Source organism: Bactrocera neohumeralis, chromosome 4 (genome assembly GCF_024586455.1).
Source record: "Bactrocera neohumeralis isolate Rockhampton chromosome 4, APGP_CSIRO_Bneo_wtdbg2-racon-allhic-juicebox.fasta_v2, whole genome shotgun sequence".
Taxonomy (NCBI): domain Eukaryota; kingdom Metazoa; phylum Arthropoda; class Insecta; order Diptera; family Tephritidae; genus Bactrocera; species Bactrocera neohumeralis.
The window spans coordinates 6,787,271-6,806,127 of NC_065921.1; the positions used below are offsets into that span (position 1 = coordinate 6,787,271).

The following is an 18,857-nucleotide window of genomic DNA, read 5'->3' on the forward strand; positions in this document are numbered from 1 at the left end:
CCCTGCTCAGGGTATAAAAAACATAACTTCTTTAATATAATTTCTCTCAGCACTCCACAAAGAACAATTACAATGGCAATTATCACAATAAGTAGATGGGGAAACTGATTACACACCAAAACTTATTTTTCGCGTACCTAAATACTTAACGTAAAATAGTACATGCTATACTTAAATGAGCCCTAACAAAAATAACAAATAGCGAAAAAACGAAGCAGACAGACTAGAAATTGAACTATCGTACTCAGATCTTTCATGAAAAATAAACAAACGGCAAAAAGGTAAACATATCGCAACTTTAAAGCACCATAAGATGACAAAAAAAATTGTTATCACGTAAAGTTGTTGTAAATCAACAAAACAAATTGGTGCTCAGTATTTGCGGAGAAGCATCGAGCGCTGAGTACAAGAGTGAACAATCTAACCGCATTGTTGAGATATTAATTACAACTACAAGTGAATTAACTACGAATTACCCTCGTGGCACATATGAAAATCGTAATCACAGTGCAAGTATTAGTATGAAAACACCAAATGGAGAGTCTGTCGTTACGGTAGTGCGTCAAATGAGAGTAACGAGCAATTTAGCGTGCGCTCCATAAGTCAGTAAGTCAAATAGCATATGATTACAGTGACGCAAGATGAATGGAATCGAAATAAAATTTAATTATAAATTTTAGTAATTGTAAGTTAGTTCTATATTTTATATTTGGGGGAATAGTAAAATATCTCTATGGGTCATTTTAACGGAGATATATAACAACAATAGTCTGATATTAGTAGGAGAAATTATTTTTAAGGTCAACAGGGGAACATTCTTTTTTGAATACATAACATATGCTCAAAATTGACCCGGACTGAAGACACTTTCACATATTTTAATATAAGTATTAAAATAGGCTCTTGAGCCAACGATCAAATCAATTTTCCATACATTTGTTATAATGCCTTCGGGGTCTTCAGCGTACTTTTCTTTGGTTTCGTCTCATTTTTGGAAGATCATTCCCTATATTGTTGGATAAGTTTCGACTTAATATTCATAAGCTCCCGCAAAATAAAAAGTAATGATGCGCTTGATGAATGTAGGGTCCTCAGCTACGTTGTCAAGCACCTATTTTGCGACCTCTACTCGACGTTGTTTTTTGGTGTCTTAGTACAAGTCTTGTATTGATACATTCATACCTAAAACATTAACCAAAATGTCTTAAGCCCAGCCGTAGGAAATATTGAGATCCTCTGCTATCTCTTTGGCGTCAGCAGGATAATTTTCAAGCGCTGTTTCCCTAACTTTTTTGGTTTACAGCAACGGATGGACGACCTACATGAGACAAGTTTTTGATGACTTCGCGCTTTTTTATAACATTGATGTAACTTTTCAAAAATAAGGAAAAACTATAAATTTTTTTCGAATTTTTTTTTTCCAGCCTGTCAATTATTATCCTTCTTCGAAAAAACTATCTCCCACTTTCACTCGATTGTGAGTCCCAGAGATAATATTTGCCCCACAAATGTTCTAAATGCGCCACAGTGCGTACAAACCAGTCACTCTAATAAAAGACCGTTGCAAATCTAAATGAAAGTACGTGAGCACACCCGAGTACTTGGCGACTGAGACTCATCGCGAAATCTGCGCCAGAAGCATGCACGGTCGTACTAACTGGGAGTAGCGCAGCCGGCAGTGGAGCAACTGGCTGAGTGCCCCAATCGAACGGCGCCACAAACAGTTGAACGATGCGCGCCCGCCAGTAATGTGCACACGCTAACGGTTAACGGTTGAATTGTGTCGAATTTTTCATTTCAAGTGAGTTCAAGTAGACTTTCGCGAAGGCGCAGCAGCTGAGCCAAATAGAAAATCAAATTGAAGAACAAAACGACGCTATAAGCACGTTCACTGGATATAATAGAATTATACGCGAGTAAGTGTTAACACAGACGAGCGGCAGTGGCGTGCCGCCGCACGCCAAGATAACATTAGCGACTGCGGCAACGAACTGCATATTTTGCATTATTGTTGTTGTTATTTGTGAACTGTTCTAATTAGCAAACAATTGATACGCGCGTAATTCGAAGCGCGCCGCCTGCCCGTAGACAGCGCGCGTCTCAGCTTGCCGCACTCCAATCGCCACACGCCGCGCTGATTGCATTGTTCGTTGAATAGCGGTTGAAAAAAAGTGGAAAACACTTAATTTTGCATGCGGCCATAAAGTTCAATTCAGTTCAGTTTACAGTTTAGTGTCTACAAGTTGTCTTATCTGACGACGTTGCTGGTCGCCGCGCCGCGCACCGCCGCACACCGTCAAATGCCGGGCGCTAGACAGTGCAACGCTTTGCGAGGTATTTTATGTGCAATTTTATACATGCTTAGGTAGTTAACCCGCCAAGCAGCGCTTTTGTTAAAGTCACTATGAAAAAGCAGCAACAAAACGATACGAAAAAGTTAAGCACAAAATAAAAAAGTTGTGGGAAAAGTGTTGTGGAAAAGTTGTTGCCCGCTTGCGCAGTAGTGAAAGTGTAAATTAAACGCGCCACAAAAATAACCGGCATCACAAGGCAAAGCTCGTCCGACAGCTGGTGCGGCCGCTGCGACGCGCACAGACCGCAGACAAGCGCTAAGTGACAAGCTGGTCTGACTGGCGCGCAATCAATTTACCGCATCAATATAGCAATTTGTATTTTTTTTTATTTTTGTTGCTTTAGTCTTTTGGTCTGTAATTATTTTTCAGTTTTCGGCAAGTTTTTGTCTATTATTATTCTTTTTGTATGTTTTTTTTATTTAACACTTTAGTGTAATGCTTTTCTGGAGGGAGGCGAGGCAATAGTTGAAGCTGTTAAAGCGAATCTCTTTCTGGGTCAAACGAAATTGGTTTGTTCTACATTTGATTAGCTCCACTCAGCCAATTTATTTTTTCTTTCCATCAATTTTTTGCTATTACTCGATTACTTTTCTCTTTCTTTATTGCATATGCGGAACAACTTTGAATTGAACGTATGAGTGTATGAAATTAGCGCATTTCTCTCAAAAGCGTTAATTTTATACATCTCGAGAGACTCCAAGCGATTTCGGGTGTCTTCTTTTTATAGCTGAGCATTTTGTTTAGTATAAGTGGTCCAACACACCATGTAATGTCGATAGATTTTCTTTTACCATTCACTGTAAGATCATTTATTAGTGCATCGAATCTTAAGATTATTTTTTTCCTTCCTCTTTCTAACAACAGAACAGAGAATATTTCCACATAATTTTGGGGAGTGTTGTTGAGTTAACTTATAAAATTATTATAGTTATATAGATCCGATTCCCATCGGCATGGTACAGTGATCTGTAACCATATTTAGGCAAGTGTATCATAGAGCCATTTTTAAATATGTCGAATACATTCAAATATTTCCTAATTACTACTGCATCTATTATAATTACTATATTGAGGTGATCAGTGAACTTGTGAAACGTTCTTACTGTCTTAACAGAACTCAATTCATTTTGCCTGAATTTTTGAGATCTCGACCTGAAACATTTCTCACATATGAAAAAATTTTTTATTTTTTTATTTGACGATACATCTTCACGAAATTTTTCATGACAACAGTACAATCTTCAAACCAATTTTACAGATCGGCCTACTATAGCGTTTAGCTGTCATATAAACAGACCAATCAAAATCAAGTCCTTGTATATTTGGCATAGGTTATTTTTCAAGGCAGCACTATAATCTTTGAACGAATTGTTCAGATTGGACAATCAAATATAGTTGACATACAAAGCGACCTTTCAAAATGAAGATGAAGATATCATTTGTCATGGATTTCCTGGGGTAAAAAATAGCCTTTTTCAACAGTTTTTTCTCATATAAAAAATTAAATATTTTATTGTTACAAACATACACTATTAACAAAGAAATTCTGAAATTTTTGGAAAAAAATATTTTAAACTCGGCCATTGCGTCGCCGTTTCCGGTGACCCCCCGAAAAAAGATGCGCCCGCGTTGGCGGAACAAATCCTTACAGGATCATTTAAAATATAAACAAAAAAAATACGATTTTTAGTTAAATCCTTAACATAGAACTTCGAAGAAGGGAAAAAAATTGAAAATTGGATTTTTGGCTGACATTTGTAGAAAATAATTAAAATTCCGCGACATTTTTTTTTTCAAATAGTTGTAATCGAAAAAATCCTTCGGCCAAGTCTTAAAGACCAGAGTAAAATTTCATGAAGATCGGTTGAGTAGTTCTCGAGAAATTTTGTCAACCGACTTCAAAAACACAGTTTCGGGAAAAACGCGTTTAAAGACGGCACACTTAGCCTAGGCAGCCTCGAGCGCATAAGTTCTCAAAACTGTATCTCCGAAACTATTACTCGGATCAACTTGAAAATTTAGGACAATATTCTAGAGGTGTTGAAGAATTTATTAAGACAATAAAAAATTTCATTGTTTGAAACCCGTAAAGCCATATTATCTTCTTTGCAACCGAAATTAACGTGTTAACGTTTCATCTTTTTTGAACAATTCTGTGAACTCGAAAAAATAATCGAGTCTAAATAGCGAGTTTTAGCGAGTGTTTTTTTCTGCTCGCTTACAAGCAAACAGACTAAATATTACACAACAAAATCTCCACTTTAACATATTTCCTGCTTTTATTTGCATTATTTCCCCATACGATATTTCATTATTATTTACGCTTCAAAAATGTGTACATATAATATATACATATGTATGTATGTATTTATGCATGCAATTACTAGCTGTGCATGCAATTATTACTTTTTACCGTCAATCACAGCAAACCAAGCAAGTTATGCATACGGCAATCAAAATAATTAAACAATTTCCAGCTGCTCATGCGGAAAATGCCACGCCAGCCGAACAAATTAAATTTCTTTAAAAAAGCTTATCTGCAGATAAAGTCAGGAAATTAGATAAAAATGTGTTGTTTTTCATATTCAATAACAAATTGCCACACACATACATACATACTTGTTTTTTAGCTTTATTTGTGTTTATCTAACTGTTTGTTTACCTCACTTTTGTAACTGAAGGCGAGGCAGTCAGCTTGAGACGTCAGTCGTGTCAGCCACCCAAACTCACGTTCACTCGCCGCTTTGACGCACACAAACACACACATGCTTGTAATCATAGTGCGCCCATTTGAATTGAATTCATTCGAACCACCCAACGAAGGTCTTACAACAGACACGACGGCCCTTACTTACTAGTAACTGGTGCTGTGTCGATCCGCTTGCCGCCCCACTCTTTCGCCTGCACGACAGCACGCCAGCGAGCACGCGCTTTGCGGCGGCGACCTACTAATTGTTATTTGACAATTATTATTTGCTGTTAGTCGACAATTGCTTGATTCAATAAATTTGCGGCGACGCAAATACTTTTTGTACATAAATTTTTTAATAAATATATACTTGCGTGTGTATGTGTGCGCGTTAGGCGCTGCGCCGCAGAAGATTCCCGCGTTTCGGCTTTTCTTTGTCGGCCATCACTAAGTTCTTTATGTCAAGGCAAAAGTGTATCTACAAACAATTGAAAAACATTGAGGCGATCAGCGTGCGACAATCAAGTTTCCACTGAACGATCAATGATTTGTATGACAGCAATCAGTGACAGTCTATTTTCTCTAGTCGCATTGTTAAGTCGGGATTTTCGTAGCTAATTATATAGAAATATTTTTATAATTTTTTTTTGTAACGTTTGCGCTGGCGTCGGTATGTAGACAGTCATCATATATACATACATATATGCAGCAATAATATATATATGCTATTGAAAGCCTCTTTTTCTAAGCTTGAAAACAAGCTGCACTTTCAATGGTTTCGAATTTCACTAGACCAAATAAGTCGCAAGTACAAAACACAACAAAAAAGTTTAGCGCTCGCACCTGCCGCGGAGAGAGCGTCATCAAACATTTATCCATTCATTGAGACTTAACTCGCATTGTTCACCGGTTGGCTTTCGGCGCGTGACAATCGCTATACATTTTCTAATTGTGTTTTTAGCGCAATTAAACATAAATCTAATTAAATGTGGACAAATGCAAAGAGCGCAAATGAACGACATATGTATAGTACATGTACAGATTAAGCTGGTACTGCGACACAGATTTCGTGATTTCAGATTTCCAGTTTGAAAAAATAATCGACAGTAAACTTTACTATCTCACATGGCAGCACTATCGCACAGAGCCGGCAATCAGTCCTCAGACATTCATATGAAAAGTAACAATAAAAAGCACTATTAATTCGAAAAAGTACCATCTCCCGATTGTATTAATTTGGCGCTAGTTTTGAACTAGTCCTACGCTACTTGTATGCAAGAATTTTATATGAATAAACACAGATATATTTATATGTTGATTTCGTGTCAATATGCCAGTGAAATGTCTCCCCCCCAGCGCGACAATAAAAATGTTAATTAATGAATAGCTAGCTACTCATAAATTATTCGTGGAATTTTGCATTACGTATATTATAAAACAACAACAATAAAAATACTTAGTAATGTCATTGTAATGTTTGTGATATAAAATATACAAGTTGTTTATCAAGACGATTGTGCAATAATTCATGAGCATTGAACCGGCGATTCGCTAAGCAGATAAAAGTAAATCGATTTACATATAATGTATAATAACAAAAAACATTAACAAACTATAATACGCTTAATAGGTCTTTTATGGCGAAAAATATTATAAAGGGATCTTGATTCTGACCGATCAATTTGTATGGCATAAGTCAAAGTGGTCCGATTCAAGCAATTTCTTCAGTAATTGGAACGTTGCATTGGATAATAATATATGCCAAATTTCGTTAGTTTGTCATTAGAAAAAGTTTTCCCTACAAGGACCTGATATTGATAGATCAATTTGTTTGGCAGCTATACAGCACACCAGTTCGATAGCGGCGGTTCCGACAATTAAACAGCTTCTTAATAGAAAAAGACGTGTGTGTTTCAGATCGATAGCTCAAAAACTGAGCGAACTTCGTGGCAAACTTAATATACCCTGTAACTGGTCACTGTCAGGATGTCGCAAAATGGGGCTGACAGATCGATAAGGCTGCAGGAAATGTTTAGAACAGGGCACCAGGGAAACAATGAAGTATCTCTTGTGCACTTGTCCCGCATTGGCAAGACTACGCTGTGAGCATCTGAGGTCCCACGGTATGATACACTGGAGGAGGTATCGATAGTGAGGCCGCAGAGTCTATTGAAATTCGCGTCAAGCGCAGACATCCTAAAGGATGACTAATCATGATGGACCATGATGGAGCTCTATCTGGTATCACAAAGAACCAAAAGAAAAAAGGAAGACCAGCTTCCATCTTAACCTAACCGAATCTAATATACCCTGTTCATGATATGGTTTGGATGACAGGGTATGAATGTTTCAATGTTCAAAATATAAAAACTGCTGTCTAACAATTTTCGATTAGATAAATTCAACTATTTTTGAAAATGTGCTGACTGTGTTCACTCAAATTTATGAAATAAAATTACAAATATTTCATAAAAGACTATAAAAATAAATTAAATATTAAAACTAATTTAACACGCAAAAACGTAACAAGTTTCGGTCAAGTTGGAATAAATTTTCAACTCCGGTATAAAACGGGTGAATCCAGTTCCAAAAAGAGAACCTTTCTTCTTTCTTTCTTCGTGAGAATCAAAATTAATGAGGGTTAATTAAAAAATTACTTAAACAGTCTGCTAAAAAACATTTACCTTCTTCATCCAGTGATTTAATTTATTAGTGCTGGCTCCCTATAACTCTTAAAATCATTTAAAATCAACTTAAATCAACTTTTTAGACTGATTCTGAGTGATTTACAATTTGGTCTAGAAGTGATCTAGTTTCATTTTGAAGTCAAATAGTACCTGTATGTGCATTGACTTTACATCTCCACCAAGCTTAGGTTCGATCCCAATTTCTGACCAAAATAGTTTTTTGCTAATAAGAGTTATCTTTCTTTATCGTATTATAAGTAACATCAAACGTTCAATTAAATCACGTCATGAAAAAGATATTCACCAAATTAATATATTTTTCCAAAAGCGGACTTGAATATTGAGCATCATCTTGGTCGATTGTCATCAGAACGTTTAACACAAATAGAAAGATAAGCTTGGGATTAAGGTATAATTACTTATTATATGCATTTGCGATCGGTTACAAGTAAATAAAAGTCAAACCCCAGCGATAAATTTCATCAAGCAAACAGATCATCATCAACTCAAAAACCAAATTCCATTAATATGGTAACTACTACACAGAACTACCTCAATACTTATAACTGGGATCTGTTAGAGCTTTTTTCAAAGATTATTCAAAACCAGAAATATCTGAATAGTAATAATTAAAGATCTACTGTTAAGGATCTACAAGTTCCCCTAAGCCATTTGCTTTTAATGTTGAGTTTGTAATACCAAAAACAAATATAATTCAAGTAACACGCTATCTGTAAAACAATCAGCGTTAAACGTTAAAACCCTTGAACAACGGAGCGTTAGTTGTGCATTAAAAACGATGATATTTCTATGAGCTTTCCAACACCCAATCTCAATATAAACTCCAAATTCTTATGCACTTTGATTATATAGCAAAAAAAAAAAAACCGTTAATAACCTTTCCGATCCCTTTAATTCTCCTCCATAGAATCTCCCAATCGTTATCTTGAATCGGATGTAAATATCCATTTCAAGACACCAATACGTCATGAATACAAACAGGCCATGTCGGATGAGGATTTAGCACAACGGCAAGCCGAACAAATGCAAAAGCTTTATCAGGAGGAACGGCGTCGCAAGTACTTACAGGAGTTGCAGGATATGAATGCACGCCGTCACACCGATAACTTTACACCTACACAAAAATCACCAATACCGTTAAATCGTTATGATGACTTCCAATCGGACTTGGCGCCCAAATCGCCGAATGCGATAACAACACGAACGGCAGCGCGTGCGCTATACAACTTCCAAGGACAAAATGCAAGGTAAATTGGAAATACTTGCTTAAAGGTTTGTTAAATTGTAAATTATATGTTTTCTAATTTTTTTGCAGAGAGCTCACATTCAAGAAGGGCGACATCATTTACATCCGCCGCCAGATTGATCGCAATTGGTACGAAGGCGAATTTAATGCCATGATTGGTCTGCTGCCCGTGAGCTATGTGGAGGTGAGTGTTGCCAGAATTTTTTTTTTGTTTTTTTGTTTTTTTTTTTTTAGAAAATAATAACGAGTTATAAAAAGGCTTAGGTTAGATTAGTTTAGGTTAATCTGGTAAGCAAATAAGCCACGCATAGACCAGTTTTGTACTTTGGGATACCAGATGGAGTTCCCAAGAGGGATAGTCATCGTTTAGCATGCCTGCGCTTGACACGAATCTTAACAGACTCTGCGGCTGTTGATACTTCCTCCAGTGTATCATACATTGGGGACCTCAGATGCTTACAGTGTAGTTTTGCTAATGCGAGAGAAATGCCCAAGAGATCCATCATTGTTTCCCTGGTGCCCTGCTCTAGGCCTTTCCTGCAGTCTTCTCGATCTGTCAGTCCCATTTTGCGGGCGTGTGTCGCCACAATATTTTTCACAATTTTTTTTTTCTGAAATAGTTGCAATCGAAAAAAATTATTTATCCAAGTTTTTAAAAATTATATCTCAAAGCTCTGAGTAAAATTTCATGAAGATCCGTTCAGTAGATCTCGAGAAATCTTGCCAACCGACTTCAAAAACACAGTTTCGAGAAAAACATGTCCAAAGACGGAGCACTTATCCCAGCTAGCCTCGAGCGCACAAGTTCTCAAGACTGTATCTCCGAAACCATTACTCGGATCAACTTGAAAATTTAGGACAATACTCTAGAGGTGTTTTAAAACTCAATAAGGCAATAAAAAAAATCGATTTTTTGAAGCCCGTAAACCCATGCAAGCCCTTAACACAAAAATCACTTAATTAAAATTTATTTCTCACAGGTCGTCAACAAAGAAACTGCTCGTCAACAACCAAAGAAACCATCAGAGGGACAGGCGCGTGCCAAATATAACTTCCAAGCGCAATCCGGCATCGAATTGTCGCTGAACAAAGGCGAACTGGTCACACTCACACGACGTGTGGATGACAATTGGTTTGAGGGCAAAATAGCCAATCGAAAGGGCATCTTCCCAGTGTCATATGTTGAGGTGAGTAACCGAGCATAACTAAAAAATCAATATTACCGTTATTAAAATATTAATTAACGAACAGGTACTCACTGATATTGGCGCCGAAGATATTGCCGCTCGCACCGTTATCACCGAACAGGCGAGCGTCACGAATTTACGCCCCTCACTCGACACACTACGCACAAATATTAATAACGAGTTCAATTTAATAACCAAAAATGGCCATCAGCCACCAAATGGCATACTCAAGGAAACCAAACATCACAACAACAAAATCGATGCACTACACGTGGACACGCATTCAGAGCCTCTAGTGTAAGTTGCAACAAAAACAAAATTTAATTCAAAATTTCGCTAATTTTGCTCTTAACATTGCCGCAGTTATCGCGCACTCTACAAGTACCGGCCGCAGAACTCCGACGAAATGGAGCTGCTGGAGGGCGACATCGTCCACGTGCTGGAGATTTGTGACGACGGCTGGTTCGTGGGCACGTCACAGCGTACGGGCTGCTTCGGCACCTTCCCCGGCAATTATGTGGAACGGGTACGCTGAGCGCCTCCGTGAATGGGTGGCGCCAGTAGAACTGGTCAATGCGTTCTATTAAACACACTCACACACAATCACAAACAAAGAGAAAGAAAAACAAAAAAGAGATGAACACTTTAGTTGAATGAACAAATTTAATGAAAAGCAATCAAAGAAATTAAATATTAATGAAACAAAAACAAAAACAAATACCAGCAGCTGCAATAGGAAAAGTCGCTTAATATAAATTACATTTAATTTTTGTTGTTATTATATACATACATACATATATTATTTTATTTTGCAGACTTGTGTAATGGTTAAACTTAAAACAAAAACACAAAAAAACATATTTATTTACACATATTAATGTTGAAGAATATAACTCTATATATTACATACATACATTTGTATGTACATACATACATATATGTATATTATTAACCACAAAGTTAGCGTTGGAAAATAATAATTTGTATTTAATTTGCTAAAAAACACAAAGTGAGGTTCTTGCAACAACAACAACAAGAGCAGCCAGCACAAGTGCGGCGGCGTGGCAAGCCTCCAAATGGTTTACTAATAAAACTAGTCAAAGCTATTTCCAAAAAAAACATTATTAATTGATTAATTAAACATTTGCACAAGCAGTACGAAATTAACTTAAATAAAGGGGCAATAAATTACATAAAAATCTCAGTGTATCACAAATATTTAATTTGAAAAAAAATATTAGTAATAAATAAATTTTAATATTCAAAAAGATATTCAACCGATATTAGTGTCACTGCACAGCTTAGTAAAACAAACCGACATACCTAAATCTGTGCTGTATCAAATTTTATTTTTGTATACCCTTTACATACATACTTAAAAAAATGAACCGAAATGTGCCTTTACCCGTGTCCACCATCCATCCATGTTGCCTTATATTAAAAAAAATATATATATTAATAATTCTGTAACCGCGTTGCATTGTAATTGTAAAAACATAAAACGTTAATTAAACATAAATATTTGCCTGCTGGTTTGTAGTTGACACAATTTAGTTTTAATTTGCATACATATTAATGTATTTGTTGTTATTAGAATAAAAAAAAAAAACAAAAAATAATAAAAAGCATTAAACACCAAAAAAAAAATTATTTGTTTCAATATTAATAAAACTTTCCAAAACTTTGGCAAAATCATAATATTTAATAAAATGTATGTCAGACTCGTATTATTTGTTTCAATTTTAATAAAACTTTCCAAAATTTTGGAAAAATCATATTTTTTAATAAAATTTCTGTCAGACTCGCACAGAGTGTGCAGAAAATTTAGTTCATGGTAACTGTGCCATAAATCAAAATTAAAAAAAAAATATTTTTATATTAGTCACTTATGATTTAAAAATTTTTACACTTTATTTTTCTGTCTTTCTCTACTATGTTTAAATTAAATTAAACCTTGAAGGAAATAAGTTAAAACCAAAAACCAATTTCCTTTTACCTAGACTAATAACTCTCTCTCTCTAAAGGAAGCTAATTTCAATTATATACACTTATGTTTTAACAATATTGACTCAATTCAAAACTCAAGAATTAACGCTAAGTACTACAATAAAATTAAGTATTGTGCAATAAATTACACTTGTCATGTCAAAATTTATTTTTGATATAATGACTAACTGAAAGTAGAACAAAAATAAATGTTAAATATCACATTACTTACTAATTATTAATTATTATAAATAATGATTTTATTAATTTTAACTCATTTATATGTGTAATATTTTTGTTACTAATTTCATTTTCAAAAACACAGTGCAAGCACATTTCTTTATTATTCGCATCACCCTGTGGCAGCTCACATGCTCATTTAACCACCAGCTGTCAAACTGTATTTGATAAAAACGTAAACAAATTGAAAACAACGATGGACTGCAGTAAAAAGTGAGTATTTGTTTTCCTCGATAAACATTAATTAAAAAGTACAAATCTTACAGCGCTGAACCGCTGGAGAGCCTTAAGCGAATCGAAATATACTTGCAGTCACCACCGTTGGATGACACAAATGCGCCACATTATGTAGAGCAATTGAAAGCGCTGCGAAATCTTTGTGCCTTAGATCCGGCGCATCAGAATGCAATTGCTGAGCACGAAAATTTCAACGAACAGTTGCATCAGCTACTATTTGATAACAGCATAACGCCTAGACCGCCACAAAATCTACAACTAATGGCGCTGCAGTTACTCGCGAATGCAATTGTGCAAAATCCAAATTCGCAACGCAACATTTGGCAACGTCATGGCGCTGCTATTGTAGAGTGTGGATTGGTGGCGCCACTAGGTCGTCATACCAATATACTGCTTATGATAGTGTACAATGTATTGAAAGGTGCTGCAGTGTCGAATATGGAACAACAGGCGTTGTGTGCTGCAGTGCGCGCATGGCAAAAAATTGTGGATGAACGCAGCGAGGATAACTATGAATTTCTACATTTTCTCTTTGAACATTTCATTGTACATGGCGGGCACAATACCGTACGCTATTATGCGCACTTGACGCCGGCGGAACGCATTTCCTTTCTAGAATATTTAGTGCATTATCTGCGTCAAGACAGTCCAAATGGTCACATACATCAATTCCTGTTGAAATACATAACCAAAGAGTTTAATATAAAGTCTGATCGTATATTAATCTGCAAACCGGATAGCGCACAGATGCCTGCCACTGATCCAATGCCCGCCCGTGAAGCTTATGCGCTATTGCGTGTAATTGCCAGCGCGACTGGCAGTGAATTCTATGCAGATAAATATGTGGGCGAACAGTCACTATTTTTGAATGTGAGTAGCCTGTTACGTTGCCTGGCGCAAGTGGGTAAAGAGTCGCAAAATATCTTTACGCCCATGAATAAATTGGAAGAAGTGGCGCTCACATCGAATATATCGCGTGATTTCGAAACAGAGTTGTCATTTGAGCTGAAAACCTTATTGGTGCGTTGCATTGCGAATTTGCTTTACAAAAATCCAGCCAATCAAGGCTACTGCATAGACACACAATTGCTGCCCACTTTGCTGGAATGTACCAATATGGATGCACGAAATCCACGTTAGTATTATAATTCTTTAATATTATTAATTTATTGTGGTTTTTAATTGTATTGGTTATCTTTGCAGTGCTGAAAGAGTGGAGCATATTGGCAATTCGCAATGCTTGTTACGGCTGTCCAGAGATTCAGGCAATGATAGCGAATATGACGAATAAAGGCGCGGCACAAAATGACATCATTGACGAATTGAATTTGGATATGGGTGCTCTGCGCATTAAGCCTAGTCGATAAATTTGGCCACTTGTAAAAAACCGTATTTCTATTTCTTTGTTTAATTAGTTTGGACGTTTTATACAATAATAATCTATAGTTTTATACAATCTGAACGATCAAAATTAAGTTTTTGTACGAAAAACTTTTTTAATTGTGAAGAGTATTATAGCTTCGGTCCAAACGAACTTAACGGTTCTTTGATACTTTTAAGTTAATAAGGATTCAAATAAAAAAACATAAATTTTAAATCAATAGTAATATTGTTTTTGCTAAAGAGAAAATATTCCTAAACACATAAATAAATCATTAAAATGGTTTTCAATTAAGGTGAATATTGGATGTTATCTATGTATGAACATTCTTTCATTGAAATATGCTTCGCTGCATTGATAATACAGATTTATGAACTTAACACAGACAATGAAAACGTGACACAATACTTCCGCGTTTGGCATTCGGTATAAATGAATACGACACTCACATGTGCTTTTGATCACAAAAAGTATTCAACTACTTTCAGTGTCAGAGAACACACCCACACATATGGAAAAAGTGTTTTTAAGAAGGATAGTTTCTTTGAGGCATAACTATTTTTCTGGAACGTAATTCCCCGCAAAAATATAAGTAAATTTAACAGTTACGTGATGCCTTACAAAACGACTGACTGTTTTCCTATCAATCAATTGGGGATCCCAAACTTATATGTACGCGACATCAGCAGTATGACAGCAAGCTGAGCTCAAATCGCGTATAAAACCGAGCTGAGACACTGAATTGAACATCAAACTATCTCTAGCGCCTACAGCAGCAGCAACTATTTGCAGGGAAACCAATTCAACTAAATCTTAAATCCGTCAATATGAAGACAATCGTGCTTTTCGCTGCTTTCCTTTGCGTTTTCTGCCTGTTCCAAGGCATCAATGCAGCTCCCGCTGATGCAGCTGCTCTGGAGGCCGATGACGCACAATTGGCAGTGCTAAAGGAAGAGCTTGCAGTGCAGTCGAGTCGTCAAAAACGCGCCACTTGTGATCTGTTGAGCGGAACCGGTGTTAATCACAGCGCTTGTGCGGCCCACTGCATACTCCGTGGCAACCGTGGCGGTTATTGTAATGGTAGCGGTGTCTGCGTCTGCCGCAACTGAGTGGATTCACAACAGAAGCAAACGCATATTGTTTATGTGTTTTTTAACGAATATTTTTTTCAAAAATGTATTTTTCCGATTCAATAAAATTTTGTCAAGATTAAAAAATAACTATCTTTGAAATCATACATACATAGGTGTTGATAGAGAGTGGTTTTAAGATGAATAAATAAGATGAAAAATTCAACTGCCAAAATTTTATTGTTCTATAAATATAAATATTTATAAAGTAAAATGAAAAACAGACAATGAGAATGTTCCTTCCATGTACTGATATTTTTCAAAACTTGATATAAAGACGATAAAGAAGAATGCTGGAAATGCATAATTCGAAATCCGAAGAATTATTCATAGCTTTATTCCGGTTATCAGTTTCGAGATGCCTTGAATTTTTTCTCCAATTTTAGATTGTCAACACTTCAAACTTTTAACGGTTCACGTTTTTAACATGACAATATACACCTGAAAGGCTTAGACTCTTGATAGGAAGAGGAAGACTCTGTCATCGGGAACTCAACCTTACATTACTGCCTTCCAAGAGATACGATAAGCGAGGTAAGTCAAAGGGTAATTGGTCTTTGCGATATCTACTACCGCGTTTGTTCAAAGGTAAACGGCTGTCACTCCGACCTTTCTCGCTTCTTCCATGAGACATCAGGAGGCATCCTGTCGTACTTGGGAGTGCTGTCTTCTGACAAGTCTAGAGCTTCCTCGTCTGCTTTTCACTGCATCCAAGCATACCTGTATTAAGGTAATGTCGGTACTCCTTCATCCAGTTAGTGATTATGGTCGCTGGGGTTTTAGTGGAGGAGAGTGTTAGGTTCCGTGCTGCGAGGAAGTGAGAAAGGTCAAAGAGATAGCCGTTTACGTTACAATTCCACAACAGCCGGTTCTATGTTAACGGAATTGACTCGGATATTATCCAGCCAAGGGTTGTACTTTCGGAGATCTAACCTCGTTTGGGTCGGTAAGTTTGACTTTGACCCGTCGATTTGTATGGTAATCAGTGACCGAGAGAGGGTGGAAGATCGGAGGCAATTCCTCCCAGAAACCTCAAAGTGACCCGGGGACATACATATAAACACGATGAGCTGCTCATATGTCTTAAAGTTGTCATAAAAGCTGTTCGATCGAAAACATGTCTTTGTATGGAAACTTTTTTACATGACAAGGTACCTTCACGAAGTGTGCTTTATCATCTAAAATGGATGAGATCAGTAGACGTCTACACCTAACACAATATATTATATAAGAAATATTTAGGCTTATGATAATCTTCGTACCACTTATAAGTTTGAGTGAAGCATTAATAAAATTATTTGAGATATATCGCCGATCAATTATCAATATCGGTTCTCACCTTGGTAATTTTTGTTAATATTTTTACCCCATAGCTTTAGTATGAGTCTAATAAAAATAGTAAAATATATAAATTACTTACAAACAAGTTGGCTTTCAATACATAAATGAACCATTATATTTAAAAACTAAAAAACAAAATTCAAATAAGGTAAAAGTATACAAGTATGAAGAACTGGTCGTGAAATTATCTACTGAGGTACATACCTCTACTGAAGTACGCAAAAGTGCATCCCCTTAGCAAGAGTACCTTATGCACACACAGAATATTGATAATGCAAATTTAAACTTTTCACGAACAAAGAAAAAATGACAAAAAACTTCCGCCGATGTCTTTAGGTGCGAGCAAAAAGTCTTACTACAAACATGCTCACACATAATCAGATCAGAACGATTCAATTACTTTCAAGATTTCAATGCGACGTCGCTACATACATACATATACATACATACATTCATATATAGGCAGTGATGTGGTTATTTCCAAGAATACTTAATATTCGCGACTTATCAATAACATACATATGTATACCTTTAAAGCATATATGTACATCCCATCGACCGCCAGTAGATTCTACCAATACCAACTATGTGAGTCCCCTCTTATGTGGGTGGAGATTCCAAACCGTGTACGACATCAGCAATATGACACCAAGCTAGGCGCAAGCCGCGTATAAAACCGAGCTGAGACACTGAATTGAACATCAAACTATCTCTAGCGTCTACAGCAGCAGCAACTATTTGCGGGGAAACCAATTCAACTAAACCTTAAATCCGTCAATATGAAGACAATCGTACTTTTCGCTGCTCTGCTCTGTGTTTTCTGCCTGTTCCAAGGCATCAAAGCAGCTCCTGCTGATGCAGCTGCTCTGGAGGCCGTTGACGCTGAGTTGGCTGTGCTGAAGGCAGATCCTGCAGTGGAGTTGAGTCGTCAAAAGCGCGCCACTTGTGATCTGTTGAGCGGAACCGGTGTTAATCACAGCGCTTGTGCGGCCCACTGCTTACTTCGTGGCAACCGCGGTGGATATTGCAATAGCCGTGCTGTTTGCGTTTGCCGCAAATGAGTGAAATTAAACTTTATTCATATTTACTATTATAATGGACATATACTAATATTACAAAAAAAAAAAACGATTAAAAAAATTAATAAAATCTTAAAAAATATGCTTTTCGTTAAACTTATATGTGGGGGTTATATTTAATACTTTAATAATATACATACATATTTATATGTATAGTATATAGTGAATTTTTAAAGTATAAAAGTTTTGTTTGAAATACGTTCAATTTGATTTTATTACATCTACGTCTATTTCGGAACAACTTATTATAATCCATGCAACATGTTATGGGGGTATAATAATTCGAAATTTTTATGGCAGCACTTCCAAGACCTACAAGATATATTCAGTTGTTAAGTTTATGTGCGAGTCGTGCTTATATTCGTTTATACCTAAGTCAAACTAACAAAAAGTGTGACGAATTCAATATTGAACGGGCGTAGATTTCCCAGTATTCGAAAAATATTTTTTAAGCTCCCATATGACGATCTTAACTTAATAATGCTCAATGAATTATTGCAAAACTACCTGATTGAGTCCGCACGACAAAGTTATGCACACATTTGTTATTATTAGGAAAATCATATACATACGATCACCGCCTTTTCAGAACAACTGAGCCGAGGCATATATAATAGAGACCAATACCTGAATTTCATGTCAGAGTGCAATAAACTATAACACTGCAACATTATACACAGCTCAGTAAACTTTTTAAAATCAAAAAAGTTTTTCAAATATTCAACATGAAGACGCTCGTACTTTTCGCCGGTCTCATTTGTGTTTTGTGCCGCTTCCAGACGATCAATGCAGCGCCTGATGGAGCAGATGTTGGAGAATCAGAGGAAGCACAATTGCCTGAACTGAAGCAAGTTGTACCGATTGGTCAAAATCTCCGTTTAATTTTATGTCATCTTTTGTGCAGACGTATTTGTTCATTCCAAACGAAGGTTGAAGGTTACTGTAATGAACAATATGATTGTTTTTGCCCCAATTAAAAGATATCTACATGTGAACGCGCATACGAAAATGAACAAGCATACGGAAATAAAATATGTATTATAATAATGTATATATACATACTATAAATATAAAATTATTGTTAACCTTAAAATGATTAAAAAATTCAAAGCAAAATAAATACAATTTAAATAAATAATCTACTATTTTTGTTAGATGTCTATATTGTCTATATGGGTTAAATAAACCCATAAACCCATTGGACGCACCAGCAAAGACTAAAACACCAACTAATTTTAAAAGAAATTTTGGGCAATCGCCTAACAGTGCGCCACCAAAG

General features: G+C 36.2%; 5 protein-coding genes across 34 annotated transcripts in view; 4 read left to right on the plus strand and 1 right to left on the minus strand.

Annotated features, from left to right (window-relative positions):
* The window catches only part of LOC126756866 (sorbin and SH3 domain-containing protein 1), a 93,405-nt gene extending 82,500 nt beyond the window's left edge, over positions 1 to 10,905 (plus strand). For 27 of the 30 annotated variants that reach the window (XM_050470323.1, XM_050470325.1, XM_050470324.1 and 24 more), the window contains 5 exons: positions 8,659 to 8,998; positions 9,067 to 9,181; positions 9,978 to 10,184; positions 10,249 to 10,481; positions 10,548 to 10,905. In XM_050470323.1, the coding sequence (XP_050326280.1) occupies positions 8,659 to 8,998; positions 9,067 to 9,181; positions 9,978 to 10,184; positions 10,249 to 10,481; positions 10,548 to 10,719 (1,067 nt within the window). In that variant the 3' untranslated portion in view covers positions 10,720 to 10,905. Of the gene's footprint in view, positions 1 to 1,709; positions 1,917 to 1,948; positions 2,335 to 5,455; positions 5,464 to 8,658; positions 8,999 to 9,066; positions 9,182 to 9,977; positions 10,185 to 10,248; positions 10,482 to 10,547 lie in introns of those variants that run through there. The other 3 variants (XM_050470334.1, XM_050470331.1, XM_050470330.1) reach the window with 3 other exon arrangements.
* Positions 1 to 18,857, minus strand: part of LOC126756915 (protein immune deficiency) — a 243,375-nt gene that overhangs the window by 41,008 nt on the left and 183,510 nt on the right. The window lies entirely within an intron of this gene.
* LOC126756903 (ataxin-10) lies at positions 12,554 to 14,122 on the plus strand. Its single transcript, XM_050470402.1, has 3 exons — positions 12,554 to 12,623; positions 12,677 to 13,782; positions 13,851 to 14,122. The coding sequence occupies exons 1-3, from the start codon at positions 12,607 to 12,609 to the stop codon at positions 14,012 to 14,014; spliced, it is 1,287 nt and encodes a 428-aa protein (XP_050326359.1). The 5' UTR covers positions 12,554 to 12,606; the 3' UTR covers positions 14,015 to 14,122.
* Positions 14,769 to 15,265, plus strand: LOC126756941 (sapecin-like). Its single transcript, XM_050470452.1, has one exon. It carries the CDS (start codon positions 14,856 to 14,858, stop codon positions 15,135 to 15,137), a length of 282 nt encoding a protein of 93 aa, XP_050326409.1. The 5' UTR covers positions 14,769 to 14,855; the 3' UTR covers positions 15,138 to 15,265.
* LOC126756942 (sapecin-like) lies at positions 17,182 to 17,678 on the plus strand. Its single transcript, XM_050470453.1, has one exon. The coding sequence runs from the start codon at positions 17,279 to 17,281 to the stop codon at positions 17,558 to 17,560; it is 282 nt and encodes a 93-aa protein (XP_050326410.1). The 5' UTR covers positions 17,182 to 17,278; the 3' UTR covers positions 17,561 to 17,678.

Coding starts and splice junctions, on each gene's coding strand:
- LOC126756903 (XM_050470402.1), top strand. Junction 13,783..13,850: donor TATGGATGCACGAAATCCAC/GTTAGTATTATA, acceptor TTATCTTTGCAG/TGCTGAAAGAGTGGAGCATA.
- LOC126756942 (XM_050470453.1), top strand. CDS start 17,279: ATGAAGACAATCGTACTTTTCGCTGCTCTGCTCTGTGTTTTCTGCCTG.
- LOC126756941 (XM_050470452.1), top strand. CDS start 14,856: ATGAAGACAATCGTGCTTTTCGCTGCTTTCCTTTGCGTTTTCTGCCTG.